A 15,632-nucleotide genomic window follows, 5' to 3' on the forward strand; every position below is an offset into this window, starting at 1 on the left:
CCAGAATACTAAATGTGTACCTGGCGATCTCTGGAAACTTTCCTGGAAACTCCAAACTACTAAACGTGTTCCTGTCGATCTCTGGAAACTATCGTGGAGACTCCAGAATACTAAATGTGTACCTGGTGATCTCTGGAAACTATCTTGGAGACTCCAGAATACTAAATGTGTACCTGGCGATCTCTGGAAACTTTCCTGGAAACTCCAAACTACTAAACGTGTTCCTGTCGATCTTTGAAAACTATCGTGGAGACTCCAGAATACTAAATGTGTATCTGGTGATCTCTGGAAACTATCTTGGAGACTCCAGAATACTAAATGTGTACCTGTCGATCTCTGAAAACTATCGTGGAGACTCCAGAATACTAAATGTGTATCTGGTGATCTCTGGAAACTATCTTGGAGACTCCAGAATACTAAATGTGTTCCTGGTGATCTCTTATCTTATCAGTTATCAGTTATCTTATCATTTTTTCAACTGAAAGTTACAACATACAATTCTCAATATACAAATACAATAAAAGCCATGAAGTTCATTTCATATATTTAATGGGAGCATATAAGTCATAAATTAAATCTACACAATGGGATTATGATATATTTAATCAACATCTTACAAAAGTTGACATCATTTTATAAAACAAGGACAACTTAAACTAGCCTTGAAGTAGTTTCCACCCCAGATACTAGACTGAGTCTTCAAGGGCAAAATGTCATGCATTTATAGTCGATGGGCTGGCAATGATTGTCATGAATATTCAACAGCCATGAAGTAGTTTGCAAGTGTATTTTAGCAGGCAGTCAGCAGTCATGAACACGTGATTCATCAAAAGAACTTTTGTTTGAGAAAATATGCAGATACTCTGTAGAGTTTGTGTAGTGTGCATCATCGGCTCTAGCAAGTCTATTGTTGTGTTGGGTGTAAATCACTTACACTTGTAAGTCTATTGTTGTGTTGGGTGTAAATCACTTACACTTGTAAGTCTATTGTTGTGTTAGGTGTACAGCACTTACACTTGTAAGTCTCTTGTTGTGTTAGGTGTACAGCACTTACACTTGTAAGTCTATAGCTAAATCGTTGTGTGCTGTGTACAGTATTGACCCTTGTAATCTAATCAGTTTGTGGTGTGTACAATGCTGATATGTTTGAACCAATTGCTGTGTGGTATGCGCAGTACTAACAATTGCGAATAAATCATTGTGTTATGTGTACAGTATTAACCCTTGTGAACTAATTGGTTTGTGGTGTGTACAATGCTGATCTGAGTGACCCAATCATTGTGTGGTGTGCAGAGTACTTGCAATTGCGAACAAATCATTGTGTGTACAATGCTGATCTGAGTGAACCAATCATTGTGTGGTGTGTACAGTACTTACATTAATGACATTTACGTACTTGAGAATGCCACATTGAGAGGGAGCTTTACATTTCTATGTCAACAAACAATTCATGATTTCATATTGATGAGGTTGAGTATTGTTCAGTATGTTTAATATATGCACACAGATAACAAGGCCTTGCACAGAGGATGATTTGAGGCTCCAGGAGGGGTTATTTCCTAAAAACAAGGCTGTAACTCTACAGCACAACATTTGAGTGGGGAACCCTAAAGATTGTAAGCTTCCTGGACAAACAGGGCTTTAAATTATACACCACCACATTAGTGTATGGTACCCTAATGATTGTAAGGTCTGCCAGTATTGTACTCTCAGTAAAAAGTTTGCTAACCTATATGTATTATCTACTTACATGTTCATGAAAATACCCTGGAAAATGCACAAAACTTGCTACATATGATGTCACAAAGCAGCTTTGATCATTGACAAAAAAGTGCAAAATGCTGAACATTTGACATGATAAAAAGTCCTTTTTGCATTTTATAATTCTACAAACCCAAAAGATGCATCCAAATCATCACTTAGATACTAGAATTCTCCCTCAAGGAGCCTCAATATAACGGTTTTACTGGAAACAAAGCCTTCCAAAATATTCCTTCACATGTCACACATAGGAGTGTGCATACAAAAAAACGGGTTTGTACAAATATAAGTTGAACTTTCTAAACCTGAAATTTAACAGTGAGTCTGATTCCTATGTGCTCTGTATAGTTGGTAATATTTACTGAGTATTTCATTTATCTATATTCACAGTCAGCCAAGACAGAGCGAAATCAAATATCAAGCAAATATTCAATATAAATCCAAATATCATTAGCTAACAGGAGAAAATGTTTGGATGTCTCCCCATTCCTGGGTCATTTTATGCTAATATAGCAGAAGATAAAGTTTCCAACGACAACAGAGAGTTGTTTGTATCACATTAAAACTAAGGAAGGAATAAGTTGGTTAAAAAGGTTGTCCCCAGGACCTAGCTATCAGTATGGTACTTCTATTGCTGCCTTATTATGCTACTGTATCACAAACACCAATGAGACAATTATATCTAAGGGAGCTAACTGTACCAGACTCGGGCAAACAAAAGTTACTAGCCCTGAATACAATTATTCCTGCACCAATAAAATCGGATTACATACAAAAATCTGTCATTAAAAAAAATTTCTTTTGAAAAAAAAAAATATTTGAAGAAATTTTCCTTTATAAGAACAAACTGATAACATCACCATATGATATAACATTACAGGACATAAACATAACAAAAACCTGCTACATACAGGAACATATCAGACCTGTTACATTCTGGGACATATCAGACCTGCTACATACAGGAACATATCAGACCTGCTACATACAGGAACATATCAGACCTGTTACATTCTGGGACATATCAGACCTGCTACATACAGGAACATATCAGACCTGCTACATACAGGAACATATCAGTCCTGCTACATACAGGAACATATCAGACCTGCTACATTCTGGAACATATCACACCTGCTACATTCTGGAACATGCTACATTCTAGGACATATAAGACCTGCTACATTCTGGGACATATCAGACCTGCTACATACTGGGACATATCACACCTGCAACATACAGGAACATATCAGACATTCTACATTCTAGGACATATCAGACCTGCTACATTCTGGGACATATCACACCTGCTACATACAGGAACATATCAGACCTGTACAGGAACATATCAGACCTGCTACATACAGGAACATATCAGACCTGCTACATACAGGAACATATCAGACCTGCTACATTCTGGAACATATCAGACCTGCTACATTCTACACACAGGACATATCAGACCTGCTACATTCTGGAACATATCACCTGAACATATCAGACCTGCTACATTCTGGAACATATCAGACCTGCTACATACAGGAACATATCAGACCTGCTACATACAGGAACATATCAGACCTGCTACATTCTGGAACATATCAGACCTGCTACATACAGCGACATATCAGACCTGTTACATACAGGAACATATCAGATCTGCTACATTCTGGAACATATCAGACCTGCCACATTCTGGAACATATCAGACCTGCTACATTCTGGAACATATCAGACCTGCTACATACAGCGACATAAGGTCATGCTACATACATGGACATAATGGATGCCCATAACAGGCTTGTTACAAAATGAAATGTTACATGTATGACCTGCAGGTAAGACCTGCAACATACAGAGACATAAAAAACATGCTACATACTGGGACAAAACAGATGTACATAAAAGACCTGCTAAAACCACAAACATGAATGACCTGCTACATACAAGAACATAACAAACCTGCTACATAAAGAGAAATATCAGTCACAGGTATGAGTTCACTATGTAAAAATGATTCAGCTTTAATGAGACAGAAATATCAAGACTAGATAATACATTATGTGTTTAGGAAGCTCACCAGTGATAGTTTCAGCACTTCTGGGTCCCATGATGGAACCAGCAATACTATACAACATACACATCATTGATACATCATTATATTAATCAACTTCCAAATCTTTTTGGAAATAAACCATTATAAAAACAACAACGTCTTGGACATAATTTCATAAAAATAAACCCAATGTTTGGGCATCGCTGAGAAATATATATCGTTTCTACATTTCATTCAAATCCTCATCCTCCGAAAACAAGTTACTTATAGCGGAGAAGCCAGTGATTAAAGGTTACAAAAATTAATATACTAAATGACATCACACTGGCTGATTGTTCAAAGTCAACAATGCATTTTCAGCAAAATTCTAAATTATTGATATATGTCCAGAAAGGTCTCAAAACTAGGTTTGGTAAAAGTTAAATCTAAAACCATTAAAACCATCGACAGATTTTAGATAAACAAAAAAAAAATTGAACGGTTTGCGACAGATAAAACAAATCCACATCTGAAATAATTCATGGTTTCTCTTCTGTCTTGTCCCACTTTGAACAATGGAGCCAGGGATGTCACCAGCTTATCCAGCATACAGGAAATAATGTAGCCACTACTGAGAGTGTTGGTCAATCAGCACTACTTACACACAAAAATACCCCAGACAAGGCCTCAATGCAACTAACAACTTGTTGTAACAGTCTTAATCATAAGCACAAATACCTGAAATGTTTTGTGAAGTCGTGACCTGATTACAGAATACAGCAGTCCTTATATGGTCACTCTCAATACCATCAGTCACAACTTTAGTACAACTACACAATACTCACAATTTTTTTTTCATTTTCTACATGAAAAAAAATTATCAGAATTATCTCTTAATTGAAAAAAAATTAAAAAAAGGAAATTTCATACAGAGAAAATCTTTCCTGTTGAGATTTAAAATCAAATTACTGACAGACTCAACCTAGGCCAGCTAGGGAGTATATTGCCTTTTATCTTATTTGCAAATTTAGTATAGTTTGATTTAAAAATGGTTTTGTAATAAAATTTGTAAAGTTACCCTGTTCAAATTAATACTAGTACCTAATGTTAAGGTGTCATTTTCTTTCAAAGGCACACTTTAATATGAAAAAAATCCACAGGTATTATTACATAGAGCTCTCTCCTTGTAATAAATCAACAGATATTACACAATTATCTCCCCTCTGATCAGATAGTTGTGGAATCAATATTTCGATGTTTCTCCTACTTAAGTTGTTTGTTCAATGCAATTTCTTAATTTGGTTTTTCAACTTTAAAACTCAAGAAAAATATTAAAACTAAAAACAGTAACAACCACATATATAATTATCAACTACAACCTTATTTATTGTATATAAGATAACAAAAAGAACCTGTCTTTATGGTTGGGATATACTTTTCAATGTATACAAAATATATCCATTTGATTTTTTTTGTCTTATTTTTGTTTTTATTTTTTGGGGGGTTTTCTTTTTGAAATGAGCAACCTGTCAATTTGAATCAACTTTTTTTTTTTTTATTATTTATTGATCAATAGGATTTAGAGAGCTGAGAATATCAATGTTTGTATACATGTTTGTAAAAAAATCCACAACATAAATACAGTGCCCTAATATACTGACATTGTTCTATAGATATATAGAGAAGACCTATTACACTCTAATTTTACTGAAATTAATTAATATTCTAAGATAAATGTCATTTAACACTACCCTGTATACATTCTGGCCTTAAAAACATCAAATAAACAGGATACAGGTAAAAACAACATTGGCACATGGATTATCTACCCTTACCTACCCCAACACATTGCAACAAGAACACATCTAGGGTAACAACAGTTTATCTCAATAACAAAAGGGGAGGGTTAAAGGGGATCAATTACATAAACAAAATAAAAAAAGTCACATGTATGCCATACAAGCCAACCAAGTGAGTACCGGGACTTGTAGATATCACAACCGACATCAGTCTATCAAACATCCAGTCTCCAGAGAAACTGTCCAGCAGCTTTTTGGGTCTGGAAGCCCGGTCCTTCAGTCACATGACCAATGATCTCACAGTTACATGACCCAGAACCTCAATGTCACATGAGTTAAAGCCTCAAGGTCACATGACCAAAAGTTTCAATCTCACATAAGCCACCCCTCGAGGTCATATAACTTTCAGCTTCATTGTCCTATGAGCAGAGCACTGTAACATGACCAGGACCTCAGTGACATTACCAGAACTTCAATGTCACATGACCAGAGCTTCAATGTCACATGACCTGAGCTTCACTGTCACATGAACAGAGCTTTCAAGTCACATGACCTCGGCCTCAATGTTACATGACATATGCTTTGGAAGAACAGTAATGTAACCAGGAAATCACAAAGATCTCAATCTGTTTATAAATATCTTTCATGAGCTGACAAAGTCTCTATTCTACCATCCACTTCATCCTGTTTCTCATTAAAATAAGGTAACAACCTTTCTGCTATTATGTATGCAAATGTTTCTGCCCAAACACAGAGACAAAAAGTCATGGCAGTTCGTACAAACAGACACACTGACATAACAATGCCAAAAAGGACATCTTGTGATCATCCTGGTTACACTACAAACCTGGTCACATCAAAAGTCAGAAAAGAAACTAGTGCCGAGAGCAGCAATGGAAGAACGAGGATTTGGCTCTTTGTCATAAACTAAGTTTTTTCAGTCGCCGCCGGCCCCGCCTGCGATTGTGATTTCGAGCATCTTGTTCCTCTCGACTGCGTACAATGAAGTTAAGTTCAGAACCACTATTGTTCATAGCATAAAATACATTTACTTTATCAGGGATCAGCATTTCTACAAGGAAAATAGAAATTTATTAAATTCAAGTCAACAAGTTGTTTGTGAATATATACACATCCAGCTGATATAACAATGACAATATTATCATACATCGAATCTTTACTTAAATAAAATAGTCAGCATCAGTTTCAATCCTATTTCTACATAGTGTATCCTGGATAGTTTTCAATTCCCATTAAACAGCAGATAATGATCTGTAATGTCCAGTGACAATAATTCATAGACTTCATCTACAGTAAAATTTTCAACAATAAGTTAACTACATCCAGATCTAGCTTACAATGATATCAACATGTGTAGTATACTCACCCCCATCTGGCAGGACCTGCAGAAGACAATAGTCCTTGTGGCGACCTTGTACTGAGTATTTCTCTAGGACCTTGTCAATGACATTGTTGGTGTGGTCAGCATTGTGCAGCTGAAAATCGTGTTAATGATGAATAACATTGTGAGCAATGACAGAATGCATACACAGGATACATAAGGTATGATATAATGAGGCTGTATATAATACACTGAATACAAAGGAAATGAAATAATGTGGGCTTGTGCAATTAAGCCAACTTTGACCAATGACCTTGACCTTCGATTAAAACTGTGGTTCTGGTAACAACAATTTGAAAGCTGTTTTTGAACAGATTTTAAATCTGACTTCATACAATGACCTTGACTCAATACTTTGGAAAAGGTGGCACACAAAGAGAGTAAATTTGTATAAATTTTATCCAATCTCTACCATTGAATATATTCAGCCTACACGGCCAGACTGTGCATTTGACCTTTAACAGTGACCATGGCCATGGTCCGAGGTATGTAAAAATGGTGGTACATGGCATGTATTCTAGGATTAATATACATGCATTTCTTAAGGTTTTTCCATGGTGATTTTTAATGCAGGAGCGTATTTGGTTACAGGAAAAATATATTTTTGTTTTTATTTTAGTGCACACAATGTATGTCTTATGAAAGAAATAAAGTGTCCATGCTATTCTGTTTGTTCATGTGTTAATGATAATACATACCACAATACTTTTGTACATGTGTGTCTGGACATCCATACCATAATACTTTTGTATACATGTGTCTGGGCATACATACCATAATACTTTTGTATACATGTGCCTGGGCATACATACCATAATACTTTTGTACATGTGTGTCTGGACATCCATACCATAATACTTTTGTATACATGTGTGTCCATACCATAATACTTTTGTATACATGTGTCTGGGCATACATACCATAATACTTTTGTATACATGTGTCTGGGCATACATACCATAATACTTTTGTACATGTGTGTCTGGACATCCATACCATAATACTTTTGTATACATGTGTCTGGGCATACATACCATAATACTTTTGTATACATGTGTCTGGGCATACATACCATAATACTTTTGTATACATGTGTCTGGGCATACATACCATAATACTTTTGTATACATGTGTCTGGGCATACATACTATAATACTTTTGTATACATGTGTCTGGGCATACATACTATAATATTTTTGTATACATGTGTCTGGGCATACATACCATAATACTTTTGTTTATTTGTGTCTGGGCTTACATACCATAATACTTTTGTATACATGTGTCTGGGCATACATACCATAATACTTTTGTATACATGTGTCTGGGCGTTGGCTCCAGACTCAAAGCTGACCCTGACAACACAATGGTCGGAGGACTTGAACGGTGACATGGGGTCACTGTCATAGGACAACAGCGAGGATGTAGATGATGAATGAGACATCTAAAATAAACACAATAGAATTCAGAAATTTTTTTCACATCGATATGTTTGGTACATTCCTTTTCTTCCAAGAAAAGAAGAATTGACTGGCATTAATGGAAGCTGAAGGAGCATGTTTCAGTTTTCATTTATTTTCATTCATTTATTTATTTATTTATTTATTTATTTGTTTGTCCTTAAAAAATGCAGCTTAACTTAAAGCTAATATCAGGACCCCAGACCAGAGATACAACAATATCTTACCCGGTTAATGATTAGTTATAGGCCAAGGTTGATTAAAACACTGTTTATCAGCTCCAACAATATGACAACGCTTATACTTGGGGTGAGTGACACCGGAAAACAACTTACCCCAGGAGTGGGCGATACTGGTGAGTCAAGATTTGAGCTACTGCACACACTGGACCGGTCATCTAGTCCACATGCAAACATGGCAAATCTAGAGCTGTCAAACTTGGCAGGCTTGTGACTTAGACTGAAATGTCAATACATACCCCATTGTTCAAAGTACAACATTCCTTAACAACAACATGTACACTGTATCTTATTTGTAACGACTGTGATTATCATTATTTCTATTTGTTATTACTTTGACACTGTTGAAATTTTGTACTTCAGTGTTATTATGTGTGTGATGCTAAATAAAAAGTATTGACAACTGCTTTAAGTTGAACAGTCTTCTAGAGCGAATTATCCATCACTAGTAAAAGTAAATTAATGGCAAAGTTTCTGAGAGGTAAAACTGAAAATAGAACTCTAGTACCATGTGAAGGACAATTTAGTAGAATGATTTGTAGTGCCATATGAATGAGAAATGAGCAGAATTGACTGTAGTGTTGAGTGAAAGAGAAATGAGCAGAATTGACTGTAGTGTTAAGTGAAAGAGAAATGAGCAGAACTGACTGTAGTGTTGAGTGAAAGAGAAATGAGCAGAATTGACTGTAGTGTTAAGTGAAAGAGAAATGAGCAGAATTGACTGTAGTGTTAAGTGAAAGAGAAATGAGCAGAATTGACTGTAGTGTTAAGTGAAAGAGAAATTAGCAGAATTGACTCTTGTGCCACTTGAATGAGAAATGACCACATAAATTGATATGTCCGTAAAAAAGTATTCTTCAATGGTGATACCTACCTAGAAGACTTCTTTTTGATTTTGGCAGCATCATCTTTCATGGGTTCTATTGCACAAGAGAGGTCATGGCTGTAAATGAAGTAATAATACAGCTGTATGAGATATATTGTATGATAAATACAGCTGTATGAGATATATTGTATGATAAATACAGCTGTATGAGATATATTGTATGATAAATACAGCTGTATGAGATATATTGTATGATAAATACAGCTGTATGAGATATATTGTATGATAAATACAGCTGTATGAGATATATTGTATGATAAATACAGCTGTATGAGATATATTGTATGATAAATACAGCTGTATGAGATATATTGTATGATAAATACAGCTGTATGAGATATATTGTATGATAAATACCATATATAAATACAGATTTCCAAGAACCCAGAAAAGGGCTATGTTGTCAATGTCTACTCTCTATGTATATTATATCATTTTATTATAATACTTAATAATTAAGTCTGGTGTAAAATCAGAACATAAAATTTACTGGAAACATTTCTCACCTTTCACTTTCATCATAAACCCTGACCGAATCAAACCAGAGCCAGACTTGTTGGTCCTCGCAAAGGCTATATATCTGGGCTGCCGACTGAAGCAGCTTTATCTGGGCTAGCACCTCAAACTCCTTACGTCGTTTGTCGAAGTTGATTAGCCCATCGTCGGTACAGTCTGGTATTGCTGTGTCTATCATGGTTAGATCAGTAAGGAACGTTCCCAGATATGGTACTGTACCCTGAACAATACCCTGTAATATACAATATCTTACCCTGAACAATACCTGGTAATATACAATATCCTACTCTGTACAATACCCTGTAATATACAATATCCCACCCTGAACAATACCCTGTAATATACAATATCCTACTCTGTACAATACCCTGTAATATACAATATCCTACTCTGTACAATACCCTGTAATATACAATATCCTACCCTCAACAATACCCTGTAATATACAATATCCTACCCTCAACACTACCCTGTAATATACAATATCCTACCCTGAACAATACCCTGTAATATACAATATCCTACTCTGTACAATACCCTGTAATATACAATATCCTACCCTGAACAATACCCTGTAATATACAATATCCTACCCTGAACACTACCCTGTAATATACAATATCCTACCCTGAACAATACCCTGTAATATACAATATCCTACTCTGTACAATACCCTGTAATATACAATATCCTACCCTGAACAATACCCTGTAATATACAATATCCTACCCTGAACAATACCCTGTAATATACAATATCCTACCCTCAACAATACCCTGTAATATACAATATCCTACCCTCAACAATACCCTGTAATATACAATATCCTACCCTCAACACTACCCTGTAATATACAATATCCTACCCTGAACACTACCCTGTAATATACAATATCCTACCCTGAACAATACCCTGTAATATACAATATCCTACCCTCAACAATACCCTGTAATATACAATATCCTACCCTGAACAATACCCTGTAATATACAATATCCTACCCTCAACACTACCCTGTAATATACAATATCCTACCCTCAACCTACCCTCAACACTACCCTGTAATATACAATATCCTACCCTCAACACTACCCTGTAATATACAATATCCTACCCTCAACAATACCCTGTAATATACAATATCCTACCCTGAACAATACCCTGTAATATACAATATCCTACCCTGAACACTACCCTGTAATATACAATATCCCACCCTGAACAATACCCTGTAATATACAATATCCCACCCTGAACAATACCCTGTAATATACAATATCCCACCCTGAACAATACCCTGTAATATCCAATATCCCACCCTGAACAATACCCTGTAATATACAATATCATACCCTCAACAATACTGTAATATACAACATCCTACTCTGTACAATCTCCACACTTACATTTTCTATCCAGGACTGGCGTTTAGCCATGTTTCTTCTGCGTAATGATTTGTTGTTGGAGTCAACATCAGGGAATTTGGCTGTGGCTTCCTGTTAACAAAATATAGAGTAAGTGTTAGTAACCTGCAGGGACAACAAGAAATGTCCACAACTTCTATTTAGTCCAGTACATCCCAATGATGGACATTAACTGAACCTTTTTCATTAGTGTAAGGCAGTAATCCTTAAACGTTATTTCAATGACCTTCATCTGACTTTGAAATCAATCTTTTAAATGTTTTTTCACTGACCTTCATAAGCAATTCCCTTGAGGCAATCTGGTTATTCTCGTTGGAGAATATGTCTGCCAGCTCCTGAAATAGGGCTATACTTTCTCTGTAAAACAACAAAAATGACAGATATAAGAAGCCAATTTGCAGCATAACCTCACAAGATAACCTTGATTACCTAGATTGTCCCCTCAAAAAGTACTCAGCATTACCCATACTGTTTCCTCACAAAAGTACCCAGCATTACCCATTCTGTTTCCTCACAAAAGTAACCAGCATTACCCATACTGTTTCCTCACAAAAGTAACCAGCATTACCCATACTGTTTCCTCACAAAAGTACCCAGCATTACCCATACTGTTTCCTCACAAAAGTACCCAGCATTACCCATACTGTTTCCTCACTAAAGTAACCAGCATTACCCATACTGTTTCCTCACAAAAGTAACCAGCATTACCCATACTGTTTCCTCACAAAAGTACCCAGCATTACCCATACTGTTTCCTCACAAAAGTACCCAGCATTACCCATATTGTTTCCTCACAAAAGTAACCAGCATTACCCATACTGTTTCCTCACAAAAGTACCCAGCATTACCCATATTGTTTCCTCACAAAAGTACCCAGCATTACCCATATTGTTTCCTCACAAAAGTAACCAGCATTACCCATACTGTTTCCCACAAAAGTAACCAGCATTACCCATACTGTTTCCTCATAAAACAATCTAGATTACTCGGATTGTTTCTGCACAAATCAAACCTAATTTACCTGAATTCTTTCCTCACAAAATACTTGAAGATTTCCAAGATTTTTTTCCCTCACAAAACATCCTAGGTTACCCTCTTACTTCATCCCCAACTTTGTCTCAGTACAACCCAAACATGCCATTTTAATAGAGTTACTTGGTGTAACAATCATTTCACTATTTTTTGACATGTTAACCATAATTATAATTTATATCAGGTCCCACACATGATGATCACAAGATGTTAACACAATTAAAACTAACCAGGTTTATATTTAGTTATGAAGGTAACACATTTCACATTAAACACTAATCAGGTTTATAATTAGTTATGATGTAACTCATTCAACAGTAACAAGGTTTATATTTGATTAGAAGGGTAAATCATTTAACACAAACAGGTTTATATTTGGTTATGATGGTAACACATTTGACACTAACCAGGTCTATATTTGGTTATGATATTAACACATTCAACACTAACCAGGTCTATATTTGGTTATGATGATGACGCATTTAACACTAACCAGGCTTATATTTGGTAAGGATGGCATATACAGTATGTTCTAATATAACATTACATGGCCTGCAATTAACAGTGTGGCCAATGATAAACATTGTGGCCTGTGATCAACATTATGACCTCTGATTAACATTGTGGCCAGTGATTAATACTGAGGCCTCTGATTAACATTGTTGCCAATGATTAACACTATAGCTAGTGATTAACATGCTTAAGTTTTGAAGTGATTAGGCACAGTAACTAGAGATCACAGGACTCATGAATATGAACAGTTCAGATAGTCAGCCACCAAAGACGTAGCAACAGTTCAGAAGGTTAGCAGGAGGGTATGAATAATAACAAATGTTGGCAGGACAGCAGGGATAGTTCTAAACATTTGCAAGGGGATAGGGACGATTATGAAGGTTTGCAGGAGGGTAGACAAAGATACAAAGGGTCACAGTAAGATAGGGAGAGTCAGGCAGAGTCAGGGGACATTACTCCTTACTTGGGAAGGGAGGACCAGGTTCTTCGTAGTCTGTAGACTGCCTGTGCTTGGAGGCCGGAGATTATTGCTTTCAATGACGAAAAGTTTTTCAAATGTCTCAATTCCTGTTAATCATGAGGAATGGAAAATGACTTATTAAACAATCACACAGCAAGATCACATATATTACCATGTTTATTTATGTTTCAATCATATCAATAAATTAGTATGAGCAAGAGAAAACTGTAAAACATTAATTGCTTTTATCTACAAATATAGTATCCACACTTTACTTATCATTATACATAAAAAAATAAGCATTTGTATCTCATACTTGAGCAATGTCTATCCATTTCTGTACAATGCGGGATCGTTGGGAGGATTTCATATCACGATTCTTTAGGATGGTGGCGGAAACACGGAGAGAGACCCTGTTGAATTGGTCAATGGTGGCTAGTACACTACCAGCCACATTACCTCCCTTTCCAAGGCGACGGGCTCGTCTCGCCCACACTGCACCCAAACAGTGGTGTGGTACAACACGCTTGAACAATTCCTGAATAACAAAAAAAAAACCCAAAGATATGACTATGTTGACTAAAAGAATTTAGGTTAGACAGATCAGGAACCAACAACTTTGCCAACTCTGCTTGTTAAAAACAAAAAGAAAAGAAAAAAGAAAAAAAAAAATTAGGTGATATTTTATAAACTTATCTACTACAGTGAAAACCTCGAGGGCCACACTTACTGCATCTTTCCAAGTCAACTGTTCGGCGAGCCGTTGGTTAGGGATGTCCATGAACTGGAGTGGTTTGAGGTATTCAGTATCCATCATGTGGTCAACTTCATCACAAAGGGAAAAGCGGAACTCTATCCCAGCATCTATACATATAGAGAATATCTATACAAGAATCTATATAAATTTAATGGAATATCTATATAAGCATCCATATGAAGAGAATGTGTATAAATATACAGAGAATCTCTATACCAGGATCTACATTAATATATAGAGAATTTCTATACCTACGTCTATGTGAATATACAGAGCAATTCGATACCAGGATCTACCCAAATGTATGGAGAATTTCTATACCAATATCTGTATATATAAACAAAGAATCTCTAAACTATCATCTGTATAAGTATACAGAAAATCTCTGTACCAGCATCTATATAAATATACAGAGAATTTCTTACTGTACCAGCATTTGTAAAATTATTCATGGAATCCCTAAAGTCTTTGTATCAATATACAATAAATCTGTAAATCAACATGTGCACAATAGTTACCTGATCGACTCTGTGCCTCCTTACGGAAGCGTTCGATCTTGTGTCTGGCACGCACAGCAAGGTCAGAGTCAGGAATGTACTGGGAAGAGAACCTCTCTAGCGTGTGAAGGCAGGGATAGTCCGGCTCCTCACGGAAATCATCAGAATATGTGTCTAACCACACAGAAATAACTGATTTCACCGTTCTGTTAAAATAAATAAACACTTTTTATCAATTCCTCCTCATGGGAATCTTTGAAATACATGTCTGGCCATATCAAAAACATATAATTTACCATTCAGTCTAAATAAATCAATATGTTTAATTCAAAATACAATAAATTCTAAATGACTTTTTAATGAAAATTCAGATCTGTTACAAACTTGGTCAAATAGGACAGCAAATGTTACATAAAAGTGTTGTTCAGTATGTCTTACCTCTGTTGAATCTCCTGTAATTCCTTTTTCTCTGTGGTTTCCTGCCCACTCACTTTTAGCCATTTGTATCTGAAAAAACATTTTAAAATACCCAAAATAAATAAACTACATTTTCTGATTTAAACTTTTGACAAGTTTCTAACTCTCCTTGTCCACTTTGAGAAGGGGTTGGTAGACATGCATTGAGGATCTAACTGAAGTTACCATCTCAGATGAGATTTCTGAAACAAATCTAACAATTTTTCATTTTACCAAGGTTCTGATGAGCTCAAAGATTTCATACGAAATAGACATGAATATAAGATTCTGTTTACCACAAAACTTTGAAATTTTCAATAAACTGTAAGATAAGGTAGTACAAAAGACACAAATGAATAGCATCTTTGTATAAAAATTAAGAATAAGAAACAGTT

At 35.7% G+C, this 15,632-nt stretch overlaps 1 protein-coding gene across 2 annotated transcripts in view; it reads right to left on the bottom strand.

The window, feature by feature from the left end:
- Window positions 1-532: 532 nt before the first annotated feature.
- LOC132546057 (ral guanine nucleotide dissociation stimulator-like 1) overlaps window positions 533-15,632 on the bottom strand; it is a 34,624-nt gene continuing 19,524 nt past the window's right edge. The window contains exons 4-18 of one of the 2 annotated variants that reach the window (XM_060209754.1): window positions 15,220-15,288; window positions 14,803-14,987; window positions 14,258-14,391; window positions 13,844-14,065; window positions 13,531-13,634; window positions 11,795-11,879; window positions 11,505-11,594; window positions 10,089-10,330; window positions 9,571-9,639; window positions 8,793-8,916; window positions 8,298-8,441; window positions 6,983-7,091; window positions 3,265-6,667; window positions 3,116-3,193; window positions 533-3,068 (exon numbers count right to left, since the gene is read on the bottom strand). In XM_060209754.1, the coding sequence (XP_060065737.1) occupies window positions 6,516-6,667; window positions 6,983-7,091; window positions 8,298-8,441; window positions 8,793-8,916; window positions 9,571-9,639; window positions 10,089-10,330; window positions 11,505-11,594; window positions 11,795-11,879; window positions 13,531-13,634; window positions 13,844-14,065; window positions 14,258-14,391; window positions 14,803-14,987; window positions 15,220-15,288 (1,729 nt within the window). In that variant the 3' untranslated portion in view covers window positions 533-3,068; window positions 3,116-3,193; window positions 3,265-6,515. Of the gene's footprint in view, window positions 3,194-3,264; window positions 6,668-6,982; window positions 7,092-8,297; window positions 8,442-8,792; window positions 8,917-9,570; window positions 9,640-10,088; window positions 10,331-11,504; window positions 11,595-11,794; window positions 11,880-13,530; window positions 13,635-13,843; window positions 14,066-14,257; window positions 14,392-14,802; window positions 14,988-15,219; window positions 15,289-15,632 lie in introns of both variants that reach the window. The other variant, XM_060209753.1, reaches the window with a different exon arrangement.

The sequence above is a fragment of the Ylistrum balloti genome, unplaced genomic scaffold (genome assembly GCF_031769215.1).
Source record: "Ylistrum balloti isolate Yb309-2 unplaced genomic scaffold, AGI_CSIRO_Ybal_v1 Utg369874, whole genome shotgun sequence".
Taxonomy (NCBI): Eukaryota; Metazoa; Mollusca; class Bivalvia; order Pectinida; family Pectinidae; genus Ylistrum; species Ylistrum balloti.